General features: G+C 30.6%; 1 protein-coding gene across 34 annotated transcripts in view; it reads right to left on the reverse strand.

The window, feature by feature from the left end:
* LOC148626120 (tubulin polyglutamylase TTLL5-like) overlaps positions 1 to 20183 on the reverse strand; it is a 53220-nt gene that overhangs the window by 27939 nt on the left and 5098 nt on the right. For 3 of the 34 annotated variants that reach the window (XM_088569814.1, XM_088569812.1, XM_088569785.1), the window contains exons 4-22: positions 20095 to 20177; positions 19385 to 19555; positions 18276 to 18342; positions 15566 to 15648; positions 14979 to 15048; positions 14398 to 14482; positions 13717 to 13818; positions 13014 to 13105; positions 12701 to 12808; positions 11858 to 11939; positions 11101 to 11162; positions 9942 to 10030; positions 9109 to 9126; positions 8851 to 8877; positions 5215 to 5250; positions 3260 to 3283; positions 1879 to 2063; positions 925 to 987; positions 205 to 267 (exon numbers count right to left, since the gene is read on the reverse strand). In XM_088569814.1, the coding sequence (XP_088425940.1) occupies positions 205 to 267; positions 925 to 987; positions 1879 to 2063; positions 3260 to 3283; positions 5215 to 5250; positions 8851 to 8877; positions 9109 to 9126; positions 9942 to 10030; positions 11101 to 11162; positions 11858 to 11939; positions 12701 to 12808; positions 13014 to 13105; positions 13717 to 13818; positions 14398 to 14482; positions 14979 to 15048; positions 15566 to 15648; positions 18276 to 18342; positions 19385 to 19555; positions 20095 to 20177 (1510 nt within the window). Of the gene's footprint in view, positions 1 to 204; positions 268 to 924; positions 988 to 1878; positions 2067 to 3259; positions 3284 to 5214; positions 5251 to 6273; positions 6310 to 7270; positions 7334 to 8850; positions 8878 to 9108; positions 9127 to 9941; positions 10031 to 11100; positions 11163 to 11857; positions 11940 to 12700; positions 12809 to 13013; positions 13106 to 13716; positions 13819 to 14397; positions 14483 to 14978; positions 15049 to 15565; positions 15649 to 18275; positions 18343 to 19384; positions 19556 to 20094; positions 20178 to 20183 lie in introns of all 34 variants that reach the window. The other 31 variants (XM_088569797.1, XM_088569782.1, XM_088569813.1 and 28 more) reach the window with 29 other exon arrangements.

Genomic DNA, 20183 nt, shown 5'->3' on the forward strand with positions numbered 1-20183 from the left:
ACCCACTATGCCATATTAGAAACCGCTGAACATGACACCACAGACCTATTTAAAAGTATTGGTAAGCTGAAACCACAAGAGATAAATATAGAAAACTTATTATAAAATATGTTTAGGTGCATTAATTGTTGAGTATAAAACTTGTAAAACCGTGAAATGAAGAAATTCAAACAAAATTTTAAAAACTACATGTTACAAACTTACTTAGCTCTAGCTCCTATAGATGTTGACCCCGACCGACTAGGAGCTACTCCCGAATTTTTGTGTCTGTAATTACAATGTAAACAAATGGCATTACATACAAGAATACAAATAATATTAATATCGCAAACTTTGGTGTGCTATAACGTGTTTCAAGGAGAAAACTCAAGCTAGAAGCAAGATTATAATAAACCTGGCCCTAGTGCCACAAAACTTGAAAAATTAGAAAAGTCGGAGAAAGTTCTTAAGTGTTTGTGACATCAAGGACTTTGATTGGAGGTACCATGGAAATCAAGAATATTCTCAGACTTAAAAAGTATTTTTTAAGTTTTGTGGCACTGGGGCTATCTACTGAAATTTTTTCCTTTTCTCTATCAGAATTTTTTGCATGAGGATTTTCTAAAACTGAAAAAATTCTGTAACTAAAACCCAAGCTAAAGGGCATGTTTATTAAAATTCAGTCTGATAATTTTTAGTGCTGGTATTTAATTAAATGATAATCACTTTGAAGGCAACTCCTTTTTTGTCCTTTATGTCCACAACAAAAAAGCAGAAGGAATTTTTAACTGATTAAGCGTTCCGTAATAACTGACAAATTTACAAACAATAAAAAATGAAACATGGATATGCATCAAGTATTTTGTTGAATGATAGTAATATTTTATAAGGATTAAATGAGACCAGTTATTAATTTCATTTTAGTATCGCCATTCAGCTCCTTACCTTTCAGGATACAATCTTTGATGAATCATCAAGTTATGGGTGGTGTTAAACTGTAAGAAATTCCTAAAATAGAAAATATTAGTGCAATAGGAAAAGAAAAGTACTATGAGATTTTTAACATTGAAGTGCTTCAGAAAATAGGTTAATACCACGAGTAAAAGAAAGACTTACAGGAGATGTTGGCCATTAATGTGTCTTTGTGTCATTTTATTAGTTTTTAGGTTGATTTCGAAGAATTGTCATTGATCAGTTACCGTGGCTTTTATTCAGACATGTTTTTACAAGGTCTACAAACAAGGCGGAAATTGGCAAAATCGGAAGTAAATATGCAGTAAAAAAAAAAAAGAATCATAACAGTAAAATCCAGATTTAACATTGCGGAATTCTGCTAAAAAGCGGTAAAAAATTATGTCTGTTTATTACTTCGTTGTTGAGGCCATGCAGAGCTTACTTAAAGGTGTGTTTAAACTTATTGATGATCTTTTGGCGACCTCTGAAAGTATTTACTTTTTTTAAATTTTGGTTATACATGTACGCTGGTGCATTTGTTGCCTTTTACAATATCCATTATTTTTCTATTTTATGTAAAACCAAACTAGATTAATGTATCACCACTAAACCTACTCATTGATACAAACTTAAAGGCTTTCAATATTTTTTTTATTTCAAATATAGACTGAAAATATAAACATAACATTAAAAAGTTGCAATGATGTAGTGCTAGGTATAATCCCACTTGTACAAGAAATCAATATCAAAATGCAACTTAACAACTTATTTACATATGTTGCATTTGTATAAGCCACATACCAAATTTGAAATCAATCCATCCATTCAATTCGGGTCGAAACAATTGAGACAAAAATAAGACAGATAGACAATGTGATTCAAAATACCACCACACCTCGAGTTGGGGCATGATTATAAATATACCAACAACTTTTCGATACTTACATGTAAATATCCCATGAATCAGCTGTAGGGAATATTCTGACATAACCCCCTTTCCTTTGGTCCTCCTCTTTGACTCTACGGAGAATTTTAATTTCCTCGCTGTTCAGTCCCGCCATAGATCTGTTATTGTTCTGGTTCTTTTCACCACCCTTGTTACTGGATGCTGACTGTGGCCGCTGTCTCTGCTGCTGGAATTGAAATAAGGTTAGTGAAAAACACAATAATTTTTTTATCATCTTACAACTGCCTCTCTACAACATTCAAGTGTATATTCATTAAAACAAAAGTATCATAAAATAAAATTTTAGATCTTCTGATATATTCAAAAGAAAAAAAATATATACCATGAGTACATATCTGGTTTAGAATTGAAGAAATAGACACTGAAAGGGTCATTGGCAATATGATTATTAAAATAAGATGTTATAAAAAGAATTTCCTTGACAGAAGCAGTTTTTCCTGTCCTATTCAATCTTATATATATAACTAAATTTGGCAAAGCATTTTTATCAAGCATTTGAATTTATGCAAAGGATTGTTCTACAGAGCTAACTCCTAACCTAGACTCATACTATATGCCATATTTCTAAACTGCTTAAATAAGGTACTATTATCGGCCAGTTTCTTATTTTTCATTGATATTAGTATGTATCCAAACACAATGTAAAGGTCAAATTAAAACAGTTTGTAAATGATGTAAATTCACTTCAAACACACTTGTATAATTAATGTGCTACCATTGAGCCTAAATTCACAATTGTTCCTTCCCTGAAATCAAATTATTAAGCAAGCTTCTACCATGATACACACATATTATAATAATGGTTTATAACCATTGTATGATAGAATGAAGCAAGGTGAATATGTGATTTGAAATGTGAAATTTATTCCTAAATTCTAGTACATTTCTTAATCATCAAAATATTATTCCATCAAAATACAAAGGGGAAAAAAACAAAAAACACAAATGCCTTTAAGGTTTAGTTAGCAATTCACTTAATTTAAAGGATTTGTAATTTCAAAAAGCACTTTAAGTAACTGTAAGTCCTACTGAGCTAGAACTAAAATCTGGACTGGGTGCCAAAAAACTTTAAATATACTTAAGTCCAAGAATATTCATAACATGGTAAATCTAATCAAAGTTTTTGAAATTGATTAAGACAAAAATAGTTAAAAATTTTCTCAGACTGACTTTTTCAAGTTTTGTGGCACTTGGGTCTGAGCTTCCCTGTAGCTCTTGTCCAGACAAAAAATATAAAATAGAGTTCACTTTAAACAATGATGCAATGAGAAAGAATACATGTATTACAGATAAATCTGATTAAATCACATGATTAAGTCACATGATAACCCATTACAAAACTTCTACCAAAGTACAAACCCTGTAGATTTGATACCAGGAGTCCTGAAATTATACACATCTCAATATTTATAGTCGGTACTTAAATCGGAATTACCTCCCTTAGTAACTTTCAATAACAAGGAAAATGGATAGAACGGCTAAATACTAGATTTATGAATATCGAGGAAAAGTAGAAAATTAATTGCAGCCATTACTACTGAATTAAAAACACCTTTTTTCTTGTAATATTACAAAAAAACAAGTTCCTTTTACATTTTTCAAGATATTTTCCCACCAATTATCTCCCCTTAAGAGGGTTTCTTTAAAAAAAAAGTTTTTAATTTTATTGTACATAGTCTCATGTCAAAAACTCTTTTAAATCTCATTAACGAAAAAAATCATTACACTGAACCAAACACTATTCATCGAAAATACCTAATTCTGTATGATTTTGCAAGATGACAGAAAACAGATGATATGTGTACCACAATAGGTATTAACTACCTTAAAATGAAACTGTTTAACTATTAATTAGATTCAAGGAAATAATTTACAGTAACAAGTACTTTTACTCCAAAATCTACTCAAGTGCCCTTTGCTGTGTAATTTACTCCAATTATGCTGGTGTTTGGAGTATTAGGAAATTGTGGAAATTTTAATGAAGCTATTTTTCATAATTTTGTTTATATTTTCATAAAATATGTACAGCATTTAAAGATTAATTACAACAGAACTTAAAAAAACAACAGTACAATTTTTTTCTCATAAAGATTAACACAAAATAAACTAACCCAAATGCATTTTTAACAGATTATAAAATACCAGCACTTTCACAATTAACATGTGGAGTCTCTTGGTTATATTACCCTAGAGGTTCCCAATAGATCTATGTAGAGATTTCTGTTTCCAAGAAGAACATTTGAATAAAGAAATAGAGGAATCATACTAAATCTCTCCATATAGTTAGACCAATAAGCTCTCTTGTAACAGAGTTACAGCACATACAATGACAATGTTCAGAAGGTAGAGTTGGTCATTCCTTGACTAAATGACAATTGTCTGATTAATTTCCTTAGGTTGTTATTTGGACAATTGAGAAGATTTAAATACTTCTCAGTCTAAGAATCGGGTTAAATGTACATAAGGAGTGGAAAATGAAGGAAAAAAAAACGCAGGGATTTTATTGCTTTAACCAATTAATTATACCTGATAACCTCCAGAAATAACCATCAAAGTGTTTGTAAAATTTGCCTTTTTAATATTGATAGGTTAAATTTATTTGAGATGCACCACAGAAAAATGGCGGAAAAATTTTCCTGCACTATTTCCCTGTATAAGCAGTCAAAAAATATCTACATCACAGATGCTTCAAGATAAACTTAAATAGCTTTTTGGTTGTTTTCTAGATGTACTGAATATATTTTAGGCAAAAATGACTAAATTGGGAAAAATGATGTGCCACCCATTTCCTGATTCTTACACAGAATGGTACTTAAACTTTCTAACAGACATGATCCTGTGATATATGATTGAAAGTTTAAATATCCCTCTCTATCGTCATTTAATCAATGAAAGACCAATTTTATCCCCTGAACATCACCATTGTATGTGCTGTAAAAGATTCAGTGTGTGATATTCAGTCATAAGTTTGACTCTAACTTACAAATCTCTTTTCATACAATAAAGCAATATAAGTGAATATAATTGTTAGAACCATGCAGTGCAAAATCCACAAATAAATAGCAGCGTTTTTGATCATTTCATTAATGGAAATTGAAAAAAAAAACCTTATCAAATTAGAGGAATTGGAAAAATTTAAATATAATTTTTACTTAAATCACAAAAAAAATAGATATCATTTAGTAATTGTTGATGAAGTGACAGTTTTGAGAGTAAAATTATCTTTTAAAAAATATAAGTTAACAAATAAGTCCACATTAACTGCATGAAAAGAGATGGCTGTTATGAACACCAAAAATGGTCATGTGACTTACCGAGTTGGTGGCAGATGATGGGCGATTTCGTGCTGACTGGAAATAAATTGTGCATGAATATAAGCAAGATTTTCTGTGCTGTTTGATTAAACTCACGATTAATGAAGCTTTGAATAAGCTGCAATATGAGTGAGTGCATAAGCTAAAAAATGATTATAACACTGAAGTAAAAAAATGGTAACCTAAAAATTCTATACACATGCAATCATTTAATGCATAATTTCTTTTCTCCCGTTATTGAACCATAAAAATCAGAGATCTCCATAATGCACTTGTCTTTAATGTAGGAAGTAAACTAACAGATATGTGGTATTATCATACTTTTTCCAAAAAACCCACAACATTCATATTATTTAGAAAATCAAATTACAAGATAACTAACATTCCTAGACTTGTTTTAACCCTACATTTTTATAAATAGTAGTCTATACCAACATCAGGGCTATAAAGTTTATCTTAAATAATTAAAATTTTGGTGGGTAATCAATTATTAACAAGCTACTATATTATATGTTGGAGATTGATCAATTAAAGTAAGATCTATCAATTGTTCCAATTAGTCAATGCATGTAGGATCTAACAAAACTCCATTCTACTTTCTGTTCAGATGACCTTTTAAGAATTCTCAGGGTTTTCCCTTTGAATAATGCCTTCAAAATCATGAAAGATGAAATCTGATTGGCTGATGAAAAAAGATCATCAAAACAGAAAGTAGAATGGAGTGTTTTTTAGTTTCCTACAAACAATGACTGAATGGAATATTTGATAGGTCTATTTTTTTAATTAGATTGTAGATTAATGAATAGTCCAATCTTAATTTTATTATCAAAATAAAATGAATACTTCAAAAACATGGAAAATTCACTTTGCCATTTCCATGTTGTAACAGCAAGTTTTCATCTCATTTCTACCTCTTATTATTTCACTTTTCAAGCTGAATTGTTAGAACTTTATAAAATGTTGCATGAATGCATTTAAATAAGCAAATGTTTTCAACAACAACAGACTCCAGTATCCCAATGTTAGATCTGCTTCAAAACAACAACAAAAAATATTTACACGATTAATTGGATTCTCCCTTGCAGCTCTCATAGACTAGAAAAAGGTGCAATCACAATAACAAATTAAGTGTTCACCATTGAGAACATATGAAAAAAAAACTATTCTAGCAAGTATCCCTGCAAAACTACATTCACTAAAAATATAATTTGTGCTAAGCGTGCTCTTAAACCAAGAAAGAGATTCTTATTCACAACAGCCAAGCCATCATCATAACCATGTAACAACCAAACAGGGGAGGTAATTTTCAAGGACATATACCAAAAGGCTGGTTATTTAGGTGGGTGTAAAATTTTTCAATTTTGATTTTGAGGCCAAAAAGGATATCAAAAACTTTTGGCAGATGCTTAGTGCTGTATTAAGTACTTCTCCATCTAAGAATCAGACAAAATGTGTATAAGGTGTGAAGGAAAAATACACAGAGATTTTATTGCATTATCCAAGTATTTATACCTCATAACATCAAGAAATTACTGTCAAAGTGTTTGTAAAGTTTGCCTTTTTAAGATATTTTTGGTCAAATTTAGTTGAAATGCACTATGGAAAAATGGCAGGAAAATTTTCTCAAACTTTTTCCTTATATAAGCAGTAAAAAAATATCTACCTCTCCAATGCTTCAGGATAAATTTAAATAGCTTTTCAGTTGCTTTCCAGATGTATTTTAATATGTTTAAGGCAAAAAAAGACCAAACTGAAAAAAATGATGTACCACTCATTGCCTGATCCTTATACAGAATGGTACTTAAGTCCAGAGTAAGTATTTTGCTGAATTTATTCAGGCATTTTCAGACAGACCACTAAAATATGCCAAAATTGGCACCCACTATACAGTATATATTTACCAACCAACATACTATCAAAGTGAAAAGATTAGAATTTTTAATTTCATGCTAAAAATATTTATTTACATTGATACAATATCTTGATCTTTATTGGAACTCCCTTGTTTCATTGTCAAAGAATGACACCTGTGTAGAGAACATAGAATAAACTGTACCAAGTTTTCTGATTGGGAGTCTATTAACTTTTCAGCAGAGCACTGCATCCATCTCTTTCTTCCCTGCATATCAACATTTACACAATGAATTATTGATTTGATCATAATATTTCTCCTATCACTGCTAACTGTAAAAATTCAGTTACTGTTTTAAAAATGTGTCTTTAAGCGTGAAATTTTGTTCATGCAAATTACAATTAATTGTAAAAAGCAAGTAGTCTACAATATAAAATATAACAGAGTTAAGTTGTATTGGTCAATATTAGGCATGCAAAAAACATAAGGGCAATAGGGAAAAGAAAGCAATCAATTGCCAAGCCAGATTGCCTTATACATTGTACTGATAAGGAAAGGTCTAAATGCTTAATATCAACTGGACATTATAGATACTGCTGATTAACTTCCTCTATAAATAGATTAAGTAATTTTATAAAACAAATGAACTTACAGACTGTAGATAACTATTTCAAACATTATAATTGTATTACATACTGTAAGAAATAGACAACAATCTGGGCCTGTAGCTAATATTTTTTTTTTGCGGGGTGTCCAAAAAAAAGGAGGGGGTATATTTGGACAAAATTATTTCCAAGTTTGAAAGTTTCACAAATTTTAAGCTCATTTTTAAGTTTTTAACTATACTTCCATAGAGAAAAGGTAACCCCTAAACCCCTTCTACCTATCGGCATGACAATCTATCTTGGCCTTACTGCTGGAATAATACTTGAGAAGAATCTTTCATATGACAAAGACATTAAAGTAAAACATTTATTAGTTACAAGTGCTAACCACTGACAATCTGTAACATACTGTGCATCCCATAACTGAATACAACTCTTTTATACCATTACATTATATGTCAAATGCCAACCAGGTGCATCATTTATTTCCTCATGAATTTTCTATTCAAATAGTATTACAGCCAGTAACATAGTTAACTTCATGTAATTGATTTGGTCTTGCATTCATTGAATGACCATTACCTGATGACAAGTCTGAAATAGTTAACTAGACAATCAACAAGGAGATATAAGTTTCCTATCATTTCATTGGTATTTTATAGAAAGTGAATCTCTGTCAATTGTCCAGTAAATTACCTATGAAAGTTCATCAGATAATGGTCATTTGATCCCTGAAGTTAACAATATTAATCGCTAAAAATCACCCTAATGTCTTTATAATATTGGTTTTCAAAAACAGTTCATGTTACATTCTGATTTACAAAAATAAACTATTAACAACAAATTCATATTTTAAAAGAATTTGATTGCTATTAGAGAAACTTCAGACAGTTGATCATCAAGATAAAAAGCTAATCAGATCATGCACAGCCAAGAATGATCCACTGTATTTAACACTGATGTTTTTTAAGATACCTAAATTCATGTTATGTACCATTTCTTTTAATTAAGCTAACAATGGACAACTTAAGGAAAAATGAAGATATTTTATGTGAAGTTTTAAGAGGATTCTTCATATGGAAGGACATGATAAGAAATTGATGCATCTGTTTGTCAGAGTAAGAGTTACAGGTCTTCAAGAGAAAGAATTGTCTATATATCTGTATACAGGACTCTCACCGTAATTTTGCCTGCTATCCTTTCCTTCTATGAATTCAAAATAGTTACATAAGGAATAAATATTGCACTATTTAAGGATAAGTAACTTATAGCAGTAAATGAGGTCAAGGGTAAAATCTAAACCATAGCAATATACCCTAAAGGATAAGACTATGAAACAGAATCATTTGGGGATTTTGGTGAGTATTAAAGCATTATTCTAGCTATGGTAGTCATTTTGAATGGCAAAGAACCGTTAACCAAGCAGGTAAAACTTACCCTTACAGCTTCGAGGAGCTGAAGTGATTGTTTGATTAATATTGTGCATTTCTGAGACATTAGCTCTTTTTAAACTTACCATTAGAAAGTTAATATAGAATAGCTGTGTTGTTTATAATTCCCATACCTTGATTATTAAACTAATTAAATCTAAAAGTCTTGGGTTCACCATTTTACAGCCAGTAATACAGCTAGCTTCAGGAAATGGAGTTGGTCTTCTCTTGACCATAACTTGGTAAAATGTCTTAGGTATTCACAAGAAAATTTAAACTCCTCTATCAATTTATTTTAGTCTAAGTTTGAAGTTTAAATTTCCTTGTCCATTGTCCAATTAACTACCTCAGGTGATTGTAAATAATCAAGGAAAGACCAACTCTCTTCCGTGAAGATAACTATTTTACTTGCTGTAAGCTGTCAGTAATATTTTTCCTCTCAGACTGAAGACATTTAGTAATATAAAGAATATAAGGGTATTACCTAAAAACTTCTTACAGCTAATTAAATCAAAGGAACAATAAACGTAGCAATGTAGCAAAATATTTTATATGAAAGTAACTCAAAAACTACACACAGGGTGAAAGCTTTCTCTGCCCTAGAACATTCCACTGAATTTAGGAAGTTTAAATTGGAAAGAAAACACTAATGTCTCAGAGGGAACCAAACAAATATTGGCACAAATACAATTCTTTTTAAAAAGTGTTTGTCTATCTAGAGAAGTGCTATAAAATTCAATACATTATTTTTTTTTATTTTGTGCATATGAAAATCAGTTGATATGTGTTTACTAAGCATAACTACTGACATAGATAAAAACTACAATACTTTTTACTTACTTTTGCTCTTGCACCCATTTTAGAAGAGACATCTTGATTCCTTCTACTTTGTTGAAGGGTTCTCATCATTGGGTCATGGCAGATAACACCTGCAATTTTTGTTGTTGTAAATATCTATGACAAACTTATAATCAAAAAGTGTCACACGTGAGAATTATATAAAGTGCAACATATGATAATCATATGAATTCAACATATGATTAACATATGTATCAGTTAACATAATCATATGATTATTACATTATAATCATATGTAACCAAGCCAATATTTTCATATGAGAATCATATGGTTAACTCACAGCATGAATTATTATTCATGCATCCAATTCATGTGGTATAGAAGACGAGTAAGACTTTTTAATGTAAATTTAAGAAATGAGAACCTAGTTTGCAAGAAAACGTTTGATAAAACTATATTACTAAAAGCAGGGCTCACATACAGATACCCCCATTCCCTACATCATATAATTTCTATAATTTACATTAAATATAAACCAAAAACTTCAGTAACTGTCTTTGTAAGAATCAAGCAAAATCTGAAAAATGTGATATACCCCAAAAAAGGCTACATGTTTTTATTTTTGTAATTAAGTTGTTTTATGGGTCTATACTATGAAATGAGTAATTATTCGTTCAAATCTGCCTGCTCTTAAGAGATAATCAACATTAAAAATCCAGTAGATTCTATTGTATTTGAGCGTCATTTACAGATTTATCTCCCTTAATTTTTAAATCTACAGTGCATTCTATATAATTTTTATTTCCTAAGAACATGGGTAATATGAAAAACCACGTGTTATTTTCTGTTTACTATGACATTTCAAATAAAATATCAAAAATTAAAATATGTAGGCTTTTTACCCATGAATCTCATTTTGCATGATCCTTAGCTGGAGTGCTACTTAATATATTTACTATGCAAAACCATTATATAAATGTCTCCAGATAAAGGATTGGTACAACATGTTAGTTAATGGCAAACTCTAAGAAAGGGTAAAAGAAACCCCCCCAAAAAATCAAAATAGCAGGCGCACAGTGGCATTACCTGTTAATCAATGCTTAGTAGATAGGGAAAAACTGCAGACATTAATTGATTAACCATTCAACCTATTTGAATGAACATAATCAATGCAGAGATATACAAAAAATCATCACAAACCTGACAAACTGAGTAAATCTGAAATCATGTTGGTTTTTATCTTCAGATCCAATGGAGAATCACTAGAAAAGGAAAAGATAAACCTTTAATACAGTTAATAGAACAATAATAATCTGATAGGTCACTAGTTTAACGCCATCACAGACATGGGGCGCAGTTAGATGTTGGCCTTTAATATGTCATTGTGTCGTTATTTTACTTTTTTGTTTATTTTTATGAAGTGTCATCATTCTGTTATCATGGATTTTATTACTTTTGTTGTTGGTACCTTCCAGGTATCGATTTCACAAAAAGTCATAAGTACAAAATTGATCATAGGTAATGATGTCACAACCTAAAATAGCATTGTGACATCACAGTTCACGATCAATTTCACACTTACGACTTTTTGTGAAATTGACGCCAGAGCATACTTAAAGGTTTGTTAATAGATGCTGAAGACCTTTTGGTGAACTCTGACGGTATTTACTATTTCATATCAAGGTTATATACTGATGTATTTGTTGCCTTTCACCATATCTGTTCTTTTTCTTCAAGAAATACCACTTTCTTGTTTTTTTAAATTCAAAATACAAGTTGTAAAGGTCTGTTATATAGGTTCATGTATAACTCACCATCTTACATGTCCTCTTTCATATGCATGATAGTTTTATTTTATCCAATTCTAAGCTGGCAGTTAAAATGCTTGTGGTTTTTTTAGCTAAGATGACTGATATATAGTCACCACTCTTTAGAAAAAAGATAATAACATACTTACCAGGCTAAGGAAGGAGACAAATTGACTTCTAGCACCCAGGGTTTCATATTATCATCTATGAGAACATCAAATCCATATAGTTCTGAAAAAATGTGATAAAATGTAATGTATAAATCTAATTTGTATTTCAACCTAGAGTTTTGTGAAGGCAAAATTGTTGATTTTATCCAAGTACACATATTGCAAAACAATGATAAAATATTGGCTATTTACACCTGTATCTTGATTTATATGAATCAGCCAAACAATAAACTTGGGTTCAAAACTTACCATCAATAGTAATAGGACTGGAAAGAGTGAATAACCAAAATCTGATCGTGAGAGGCAAAGAACACAATGATTTAATGCCTGCATGGAACTTGTCAAGGCAAAGTTAAATCTGAAAGTGTTCTTGGCTCAAGTAATTTAATTTTAGTTGATTCCAATATATAAAAATTAAGATAGGTAAACCAAAAATTCTAAACTCTAACAAGATGAGTGGTAAACAACCTCACAAAAGGGAAACCACTGCTTCACTGGAACATTAAACATGCAAAACCCTAAATTGCATTATCTCCCTTTGCAGGTATCTTACAACTAGTATCTTTTTTGTGCAAATGTATGAAATGTTTTCAGTAGAATAAAAACAACCTTCATTTGGTAAACCATAAATATCAACAGTAAATAGCTAATAAATGCCATAATATGAGAAAAAGAAAATAGACAGAAAATGGTTAAGTATATGGGTAAATGCTATTTCTTCTTAAAAGCATGACTGCCTTATAGGTAATTGCTTCATAAAGAGCAGAGCAATTTCCACTGTAAGACATGAACACTTTTCTGCCAATCATTACGTATACTTACCAAAACAGTTTCCTCTATGAGGCATAAACATTTTACAGGCAGTGGCTATGGGTAGTTCTACAGATATAATGGTCTTGATAATTACATCTTCTATCTTCATCATTAAGGCTGAAAGAAAGAAAAAAACATTCTAAGTAAAAGGATAACAGACAAATACATAATTTTGTTAGAAACAAAAAAAAATCACAAGTGGCTATGTAACTGACAGCAAACTGGATTTTCTTGTATTGAAATCAGAAATATGAAGGATTATCTGCAGGAAGCAGTGCCTTTCTCATACTTCATAATAGCAGTAACATGTAAGGAAACTTACCTGCCGTATCTTTCCCATGTGACCTGAGGTAACGTAGCATGGCCCCAAGGGACCACTTGTTTCCATAATCTTCTACTTCAGGATCATCATTCCTAAAAAAGATATGGAAACATGTACAATTCCTCACAATGTATCCCCATATAAATATTCCTCATATAAGCCACATACCAATTTGAAATAATTGTGACAAAATTCTGACGGACCAAGGTGATTCCAAAACACAACATTTTGTATCCCTTCATTGAGTGGGGGTATAATGAGAAAAAAACTGACCTGAAATGTAGCTTTTTTTTAAGTGTACAGCATTTAGCTTAAACATGTTTATAGTTAACTGGTCTATTACTTACTAGACATTATAACTGACCTATTACTTTCTTCACATTCAAATTGACCTATTATTAATTATTTAAATTGGGATGTTACATACTTGACATTAAAATTGATCTTCTACTTATTTGAGATTAAAATTGGCATATTACTTACTTGACATTAAATGACCTTTCACTTACTTGACATTAAAATTGGCCTATTACTTACTTGACATCAAAATTCGCCAATTACTAACTTGGCATTTACATTGGCCTATAACTTACTTGACATTAAAATTTGCCTATAACTTACATTGTACTTGGCATTGAAATTGGCCTATTATTTGACATTAAAATTGACCTTTTCCTTGACACCTTATTGGCCTATTACTTACTTGACATAGTCATCACTCTTTTTGTTGACACTGTAGTTAGTTAAATGCATACATTGGTTGCGTATATGTCGATTGCTTTTCTCATACTTCACAGTAGCAAACCTGAAAAAAAAACAAGGAAAATTATGATAAAGTGTAACATGGACATGATACAAAGGCCACAATGTGAAATAGAAAATTTTTAAAATCTGACACACTATCATATCTGAAAATGTTCTCTTTTTTTTCATTTTGAAAAAAAAGTAACAGCATTATACTGTGAAAGTTTTAATCTGTGGATTAGGGAAGAAACACAAGTTCTTGGATTCTTTAATTCATGGTTTTGAGGTTTTCAGTATTGTAAATGTACTAATTTTCAGGATTGCTAATTCTTGCAAATTTTGTCAAGGGAACATATTTGTGGATATCAATTTTCACGGTTTCAAAAAATGAAAATAATTCTATAATGTAAAAACAAAAATTTGCAGGTACTTTTTTGCGATTTTCTGTTCACTGCATTAATAGTTAAAATTAGTACACTGCGAATATTAATACTTTTACAGTATACACGTCAATGGAAATCTCTTTTTCATTGGGAATCAAATTTTAAGGTTAGGCATACCCTTAATAGTACCAATAGAACTTTCACAGTATTAAAGAAAATAATTTTTTTTTTATCAATATTAACAAACAAATAAATACCTTGTTAATCCTTCCTCAAACAAGTAAATCACTAATGGATCATATGATGTTACACATACATACAACCGTACATCAAATTTAAAACCTGAAATAAATCCAATGTACATGTAGATTTAATTACAGTGGTTACAATAAGCTTAGGTTGTCATACATGTGTGATGAAACTATTCTTAGTTAAAAAGTCACATCAGCACGTATCAGAGCTTGTGATTCATATATGCGTCTTCTGGTACCACAATTGTTAATTTTCAGATATTTTAGGGGTTACAAGAGATGAAGTTTCACATTATCATGCAGTCTATACCATGCCCTTTCCACTCTTTACCTATCAAGGTTGCTGTCTTTGATCCACATGCCAAATACATATTTTGAAGATTGTTTAATACAATTAAAAAAAGAGGAATTTTTACAGGCCTTGTAGCATTTATACCAGCCTCAGGCTTTGGGCTACTGATTACTTGTGAAGTCTGGTGTTAATGACCAACAACAATTTTCTATTCAGCTCATGTATAGTGTAAAGTAAGTTGTTGTCTTACTGTACAATAATTTGGATAATTACAGACACAGATAATTATACCTACCATCAATTAACAATGGATTCGAAACATATTTACACACAATCAAATTCTCATCTAATGGAACTTGGTCAGGCTAAAAAAAAAACCAAATACTTTAACATGCATCATTACAAATATATATATATATATATATATATATATATATATATCATTGGTGTTGCTATCAAAGCCTTATTTGTGACAGTAATTTCCTGCTGTTTTAAGCTTAATCTGAAAATAGGTTTCATGTCAAGTCAATGCATGGTTACTGTCTACACAGCCAAAAGTGCCACCTATACTAATCATATGAAAAATAACATGATTATCATATGATTTTTTTTGCTAAGGTTAGCAAGCCAATGCTCACATATGAGAATTGAATGATAATCATGTGATTATCATATGTTAAATAACATATGAATCAAGCAACAAATGATTATCATATGATTTTTTTTTTGGCTAAGGTTAGCAAGCAATATTCACATATGAGAATTGAATAATCATGTGATTATCATTTGTTAAATAACATATGAATCAAGTGACTTATGGTTATTACATGTAGTCCTTTTTACTGTGCATATATCCCATCAATTATTACCAATAACACTCACATGATTGATCATGAAGATACCACGCCCTCTGGAGGATGCTACAGGTTTTACTATCCATGTTCCTTTCTCTCTAAGAAAACATGCTGCGATGGAAAAAAAATGCACTTTTAAAGAGACTTTTAACGGACAAGATATGATTAAAAAACACCTTTGCAAAATTACAAAATCAGTGTAGTTCAGGTTACTCTTACTTCCAACTTTTATAACCCTACCATTATCATTATAATCTATTTTACAGCAAGTAAAATAGTTAACTTCATGGAACAGAATGGGCCTTCCCTAGGTTCAAATGACAATCACCTGATCAATTTCCTTAGGGCTTAACAATTGACGCAGAGATTTATTAAACTAAATAGTTTAAAATACCTATGAAATAACGGACAGTTCAAATCTTTATGTTAATTGTCCACTTAACTACCAAAGACATTTCATCAGGTGAATCATGGGCAGACTAACTCTACCCCTTAAAGTTTACTATAATACTTGCTGTAAAAGGAGATAATACATTTCCTGTAATATCCATTACTGCACTTTAATTTTTTTTTTTTTAATCAGTAAATCCTTTATATTAAGACAAATATGAATTTAAAATTTCTACCTACCACCACAATTTTTGTTCAGGATGAAACCAAAACAGCACATATTGTTTTGTGTGGAATTAAATATTGTTCTTAACTTCATATTAAAAGATATATAAACTTCATGACTATAATAATCTTATAAAAGGTATCTACGTTTTAACATTATCATTTAGCTGTATATCCACATATATAAAACATGTAAAAAGCATTGCCTTGTTACATTACCAAAAGAAAAAAAGTGTATTGAATTGAACATGTGTACTGGTAAATCTTTTAATTTCAAATTAATAAACTATGAATTTTCCCTGAAACATTATGTATATGTATATAAGATTTATACATAAAATATCTCAAATTGAGATTTTCCTCAAATTCCTCCTCAACTCAAATTTCAACCAATCAGATCACTTGAAATAGAAGGTTTGAGGAAAAACTCAGAATTTGAGGCCAGAAAGTTAATGCAACACCAGGATGTATAAGAATTTTACAGCTTTTTTTATTAGATTGGTGTAGTGTACCACAGTGATTTGAGTAAAATAGGGGGACACCAGCCCATATGCAATGATGTCTGTTTTATCGACACTTTTAATAATACAGATAAAAAAAAAAATGAGAAGAATAAATAATAACAACAATAAAACCATAAAATAGTTCTATAAAATACATGTATCCACTAAAGGAATTTCAAATCAGAAATTACATTTAATATTCACAATACAGAAATAGCTAAATAGATGTTTCATTGGTTTAAATCACCTGATGTGCAGTTTTATTCCACAAAAAAAAATAGAATCAAATTTTACTAAATAAAAGTTTGATGAAATTCAAGTCTACTCATCTAAATCACCAATACTAAGTAGTTATGTGTAATTTAAAAAATTCAACAAAGTCATTGATCTCAAATCATGACAGTATTTTAAAATCATATCTACATGTACATGTATGTTATTTTCTTCAGAGTATGGTGACAGAAAACAGACAAAACTGTAATCACAATCTTACACTTCTTCTTAGACTTAGATGTTTCTCTGTTGTGGAAAAAATCTAGAAAATATTTTTTTTCATGTTTGGTGTAAGGACTACAAAACTTGTAATCATTAGATACAACTGTGAAACATGTCTAAACCAAACCTAGTATGGACTGTTAAGGCAGGTGTTTGGTTTGGACAGGTTCAAAAAGTATTGAAACTGATATGAATTGACTTCAGGAGATATCTAGATAACAGGTTTCCGATTTGACCAGGCTTTGATTTCCCATTTAAGGAAGGAGACCTAAGGTAAGGGACATAACTCTTACAAATCATTGGAACCTTTGTATTTGCCATTTTAAATCAATCTCGTGTAAGCATCAAAGTAACTTGGACTGATTTCATTCTGTTTCAAAGGAAAGCTTGAATGGCTTTGGTGATATTGGATATGATACAAATATATCATTGATTTCAAGAGTTATGGTCTACCTTCTTAATATGGGTTTGGTTTAAACAGGTTTCTACCAAACCTAGCTGTTTGGTTCACACAGGTTCAAAAACTGATATGAATTGACTTCAGGAGATATCTAGATAAGTGGTTTCCAGTTTGACCAGGCTTTGTTTTCCCATTTAACCAGGGTTTGGTTTAGACAGGTTTCACTGTACAAAATGTATACAAAACTAATAAAAGAATGCAGTTCTTTCACAAAAACTTCAAGAGACAAAGTGGTTGACTACACATTTATAATATACTGTCAATCCAAGGAAAATTTCATAATACTTAATTTCAACAACTTAAAGAATGTAAATTATGTTTGACGTACTGGTTAAAAAGTTTAAACCCTTTAATCCAATTATAGATGTCCATTAATCACCAGATTAAGGGATTAAAGATCATTGATATATTTATCACCGTAGTTAGACTTTAATCTAACACCAACATTATATTAGATAAATGCATTTTTGCTTGACAGATTAATTACATTACAAATTAAAGAAATCTCTAACAGACTTGTTGACATCCAGCCACCTAATGCCCTTAACGCGGGTAGAGATCTTGAATTCACATAAACTTTTAATACTATACAGATCAAAATTTATAAAACATCACATTTCTTCTGTATACAATCATCAACATACTGCACTAATACACATACATACCACAAAAGTCTTGGTATTCACTCGGTAGTATGAAGCTGGGTGGAATGAAGTCAAAATGCTTAACACCCTGAAATTCATTTAATGCTTATTATTTCATTTTGATAAAACATGTATACAGCACAGGTATCTTTATCAAGATACTGAAAACTTAGTCCTTTATTTCAAAATTCTCAATGACTAGCCTGAATAATAGAGGACTGTATAGGATTCAAGTAGTCTGAAACAAGAAAAGAACTGGTACACATCATTCCACCAGCTCGAATCAATTTTTAATAGCCCCAGGCTTGGGCTAATGGCTAAAGGCTATCATTGAAATTCCTTAGTTGTTCTTACTCCTTATCTTTCGGTCTCAGTCTTGCAATAATGTAAAGCCCAGTACACACAGTACAATTTGTCTGATGTGACAAATTGTACTATGTATACATATACATGCTAATTTATGAAGTTTTACTGTTGCTATTTGTCGTACAATCAAGAGCAGTCCTCTATTTCAAAGACCTGTCATTATTCACCTTAGGAAGTGACCAATCAAGTTTGAGTGCTCTGGTTTACACTAAATACTACAACCGTAGACAAGAAATTGTAGTGTGAGTACCTGGTTGTTTTTAATGCCATAATTTTGAAACCAGAAAGACAAGTTGTATAGGACCAACAGTAGCATGTGTACCAGGCTTAAGACTGGACTGTAGCATTTTATAGGTCAGTCACATGGACAGTTACTTGTGTTTTGCATCTATTTCATTTTGTGGTAAATTTTTTGGCAGAAAGCCTCTAAAATCTGGAAAATTTAGTCAAGTTTTACAAAATATGGGAAGAATGGATATGGTGAATATGTCAAAGAGACAACAACCCCACCAGGTAGAAAAATGTAAGTTCAAGCCCACTCATGAGTCTTCAATGAACAATGAAGAAAGAACTCTTCATTAGTGCTTCAGGAAATAAATTTAGAAAATATGTGGGAATAAAATATAATGAATATCATGTTTTCACTTCAAAATTAGAAATGGCAAAGGATAACAGACAATAAAAGCTCTTAAAAATATTTGTAATATAAAAATTAAATATGAAACATAATTAAGCCTTGAAGCATATCAAATGTATGACAATACCTTTATTTGTTGCATGCGTTGTACATTTTTAAAAAGTCTGTCTTTTCTTGTGATTTCATATGACCTGGGAAAATGATTGATTTTCTGGAACTCTGTGAGACCTCGTAATGTAAAAGGTTTGAGATGGGAACCTGTCCACATAACATTGTAATCTGAACTGTTTGGATGAACCTGAAACAAATCATATAAAATAGTAAAAATAATTATATATTGAGGTGTTTTTCCATATTTTCCTTACATACAAATACATAACAGTAATACAAACAAAAACTTTCTCATTTATTTTACCATCAAAACAAAATTATTATATAAAGTTAAACTCAAGTTAATTTATGAAAAAAAACCCTTGCCAAAATTTTTTTAAAAGTTTTAATTTTCTTGTCCATGCTCCAAGTTTTAAGTGGAGTCTGAGTTGCTCATTTATCTTTGTATGTATTATTTTGGTTATTTTATGTTCTTTGTTGTGCATGTCTGCTTTCCTTGTCTGGTTTTCATCCCTGAATTGTGTTCTTTTGATTTCCACTAGAATCTTGGTTCTCTTGATTACTCTTTCCCTTTTGAACATTCTCTCAGGATTTAGGGTTTTGAATAAAACTAAACTATCAAATTTCAAGGGGTCAAAGTTTACTTTGTTGACGGTTCCAGGTCAAAGATTGAGGTCCCGAACTTTTGACCACTGCTAATTTCAGCCCATTTTCTTAACTACAAACCTCATGAAAACCATGGAGATTAAAAACATTTCTCACAACTTTAGTTTCTGCACCTCCAAATTTGTATGCTAGATGGTATCTCTCTGTAA

Source organism: Perna viridis, chromosome 2 (genome assembly GCF_037379345.1).
Source record: "Perna viridis isolate PV_CMFRI_1.1 ecotype Kerala chromosome 2, ASM3737934v1, whole genome shotgun sequence".
Lineage (NCBI taxonomy): Eukaryota > Metazoa > Mollusca > Bivalvia > Mytilida > Mytilidae > Perna > Perna viridis.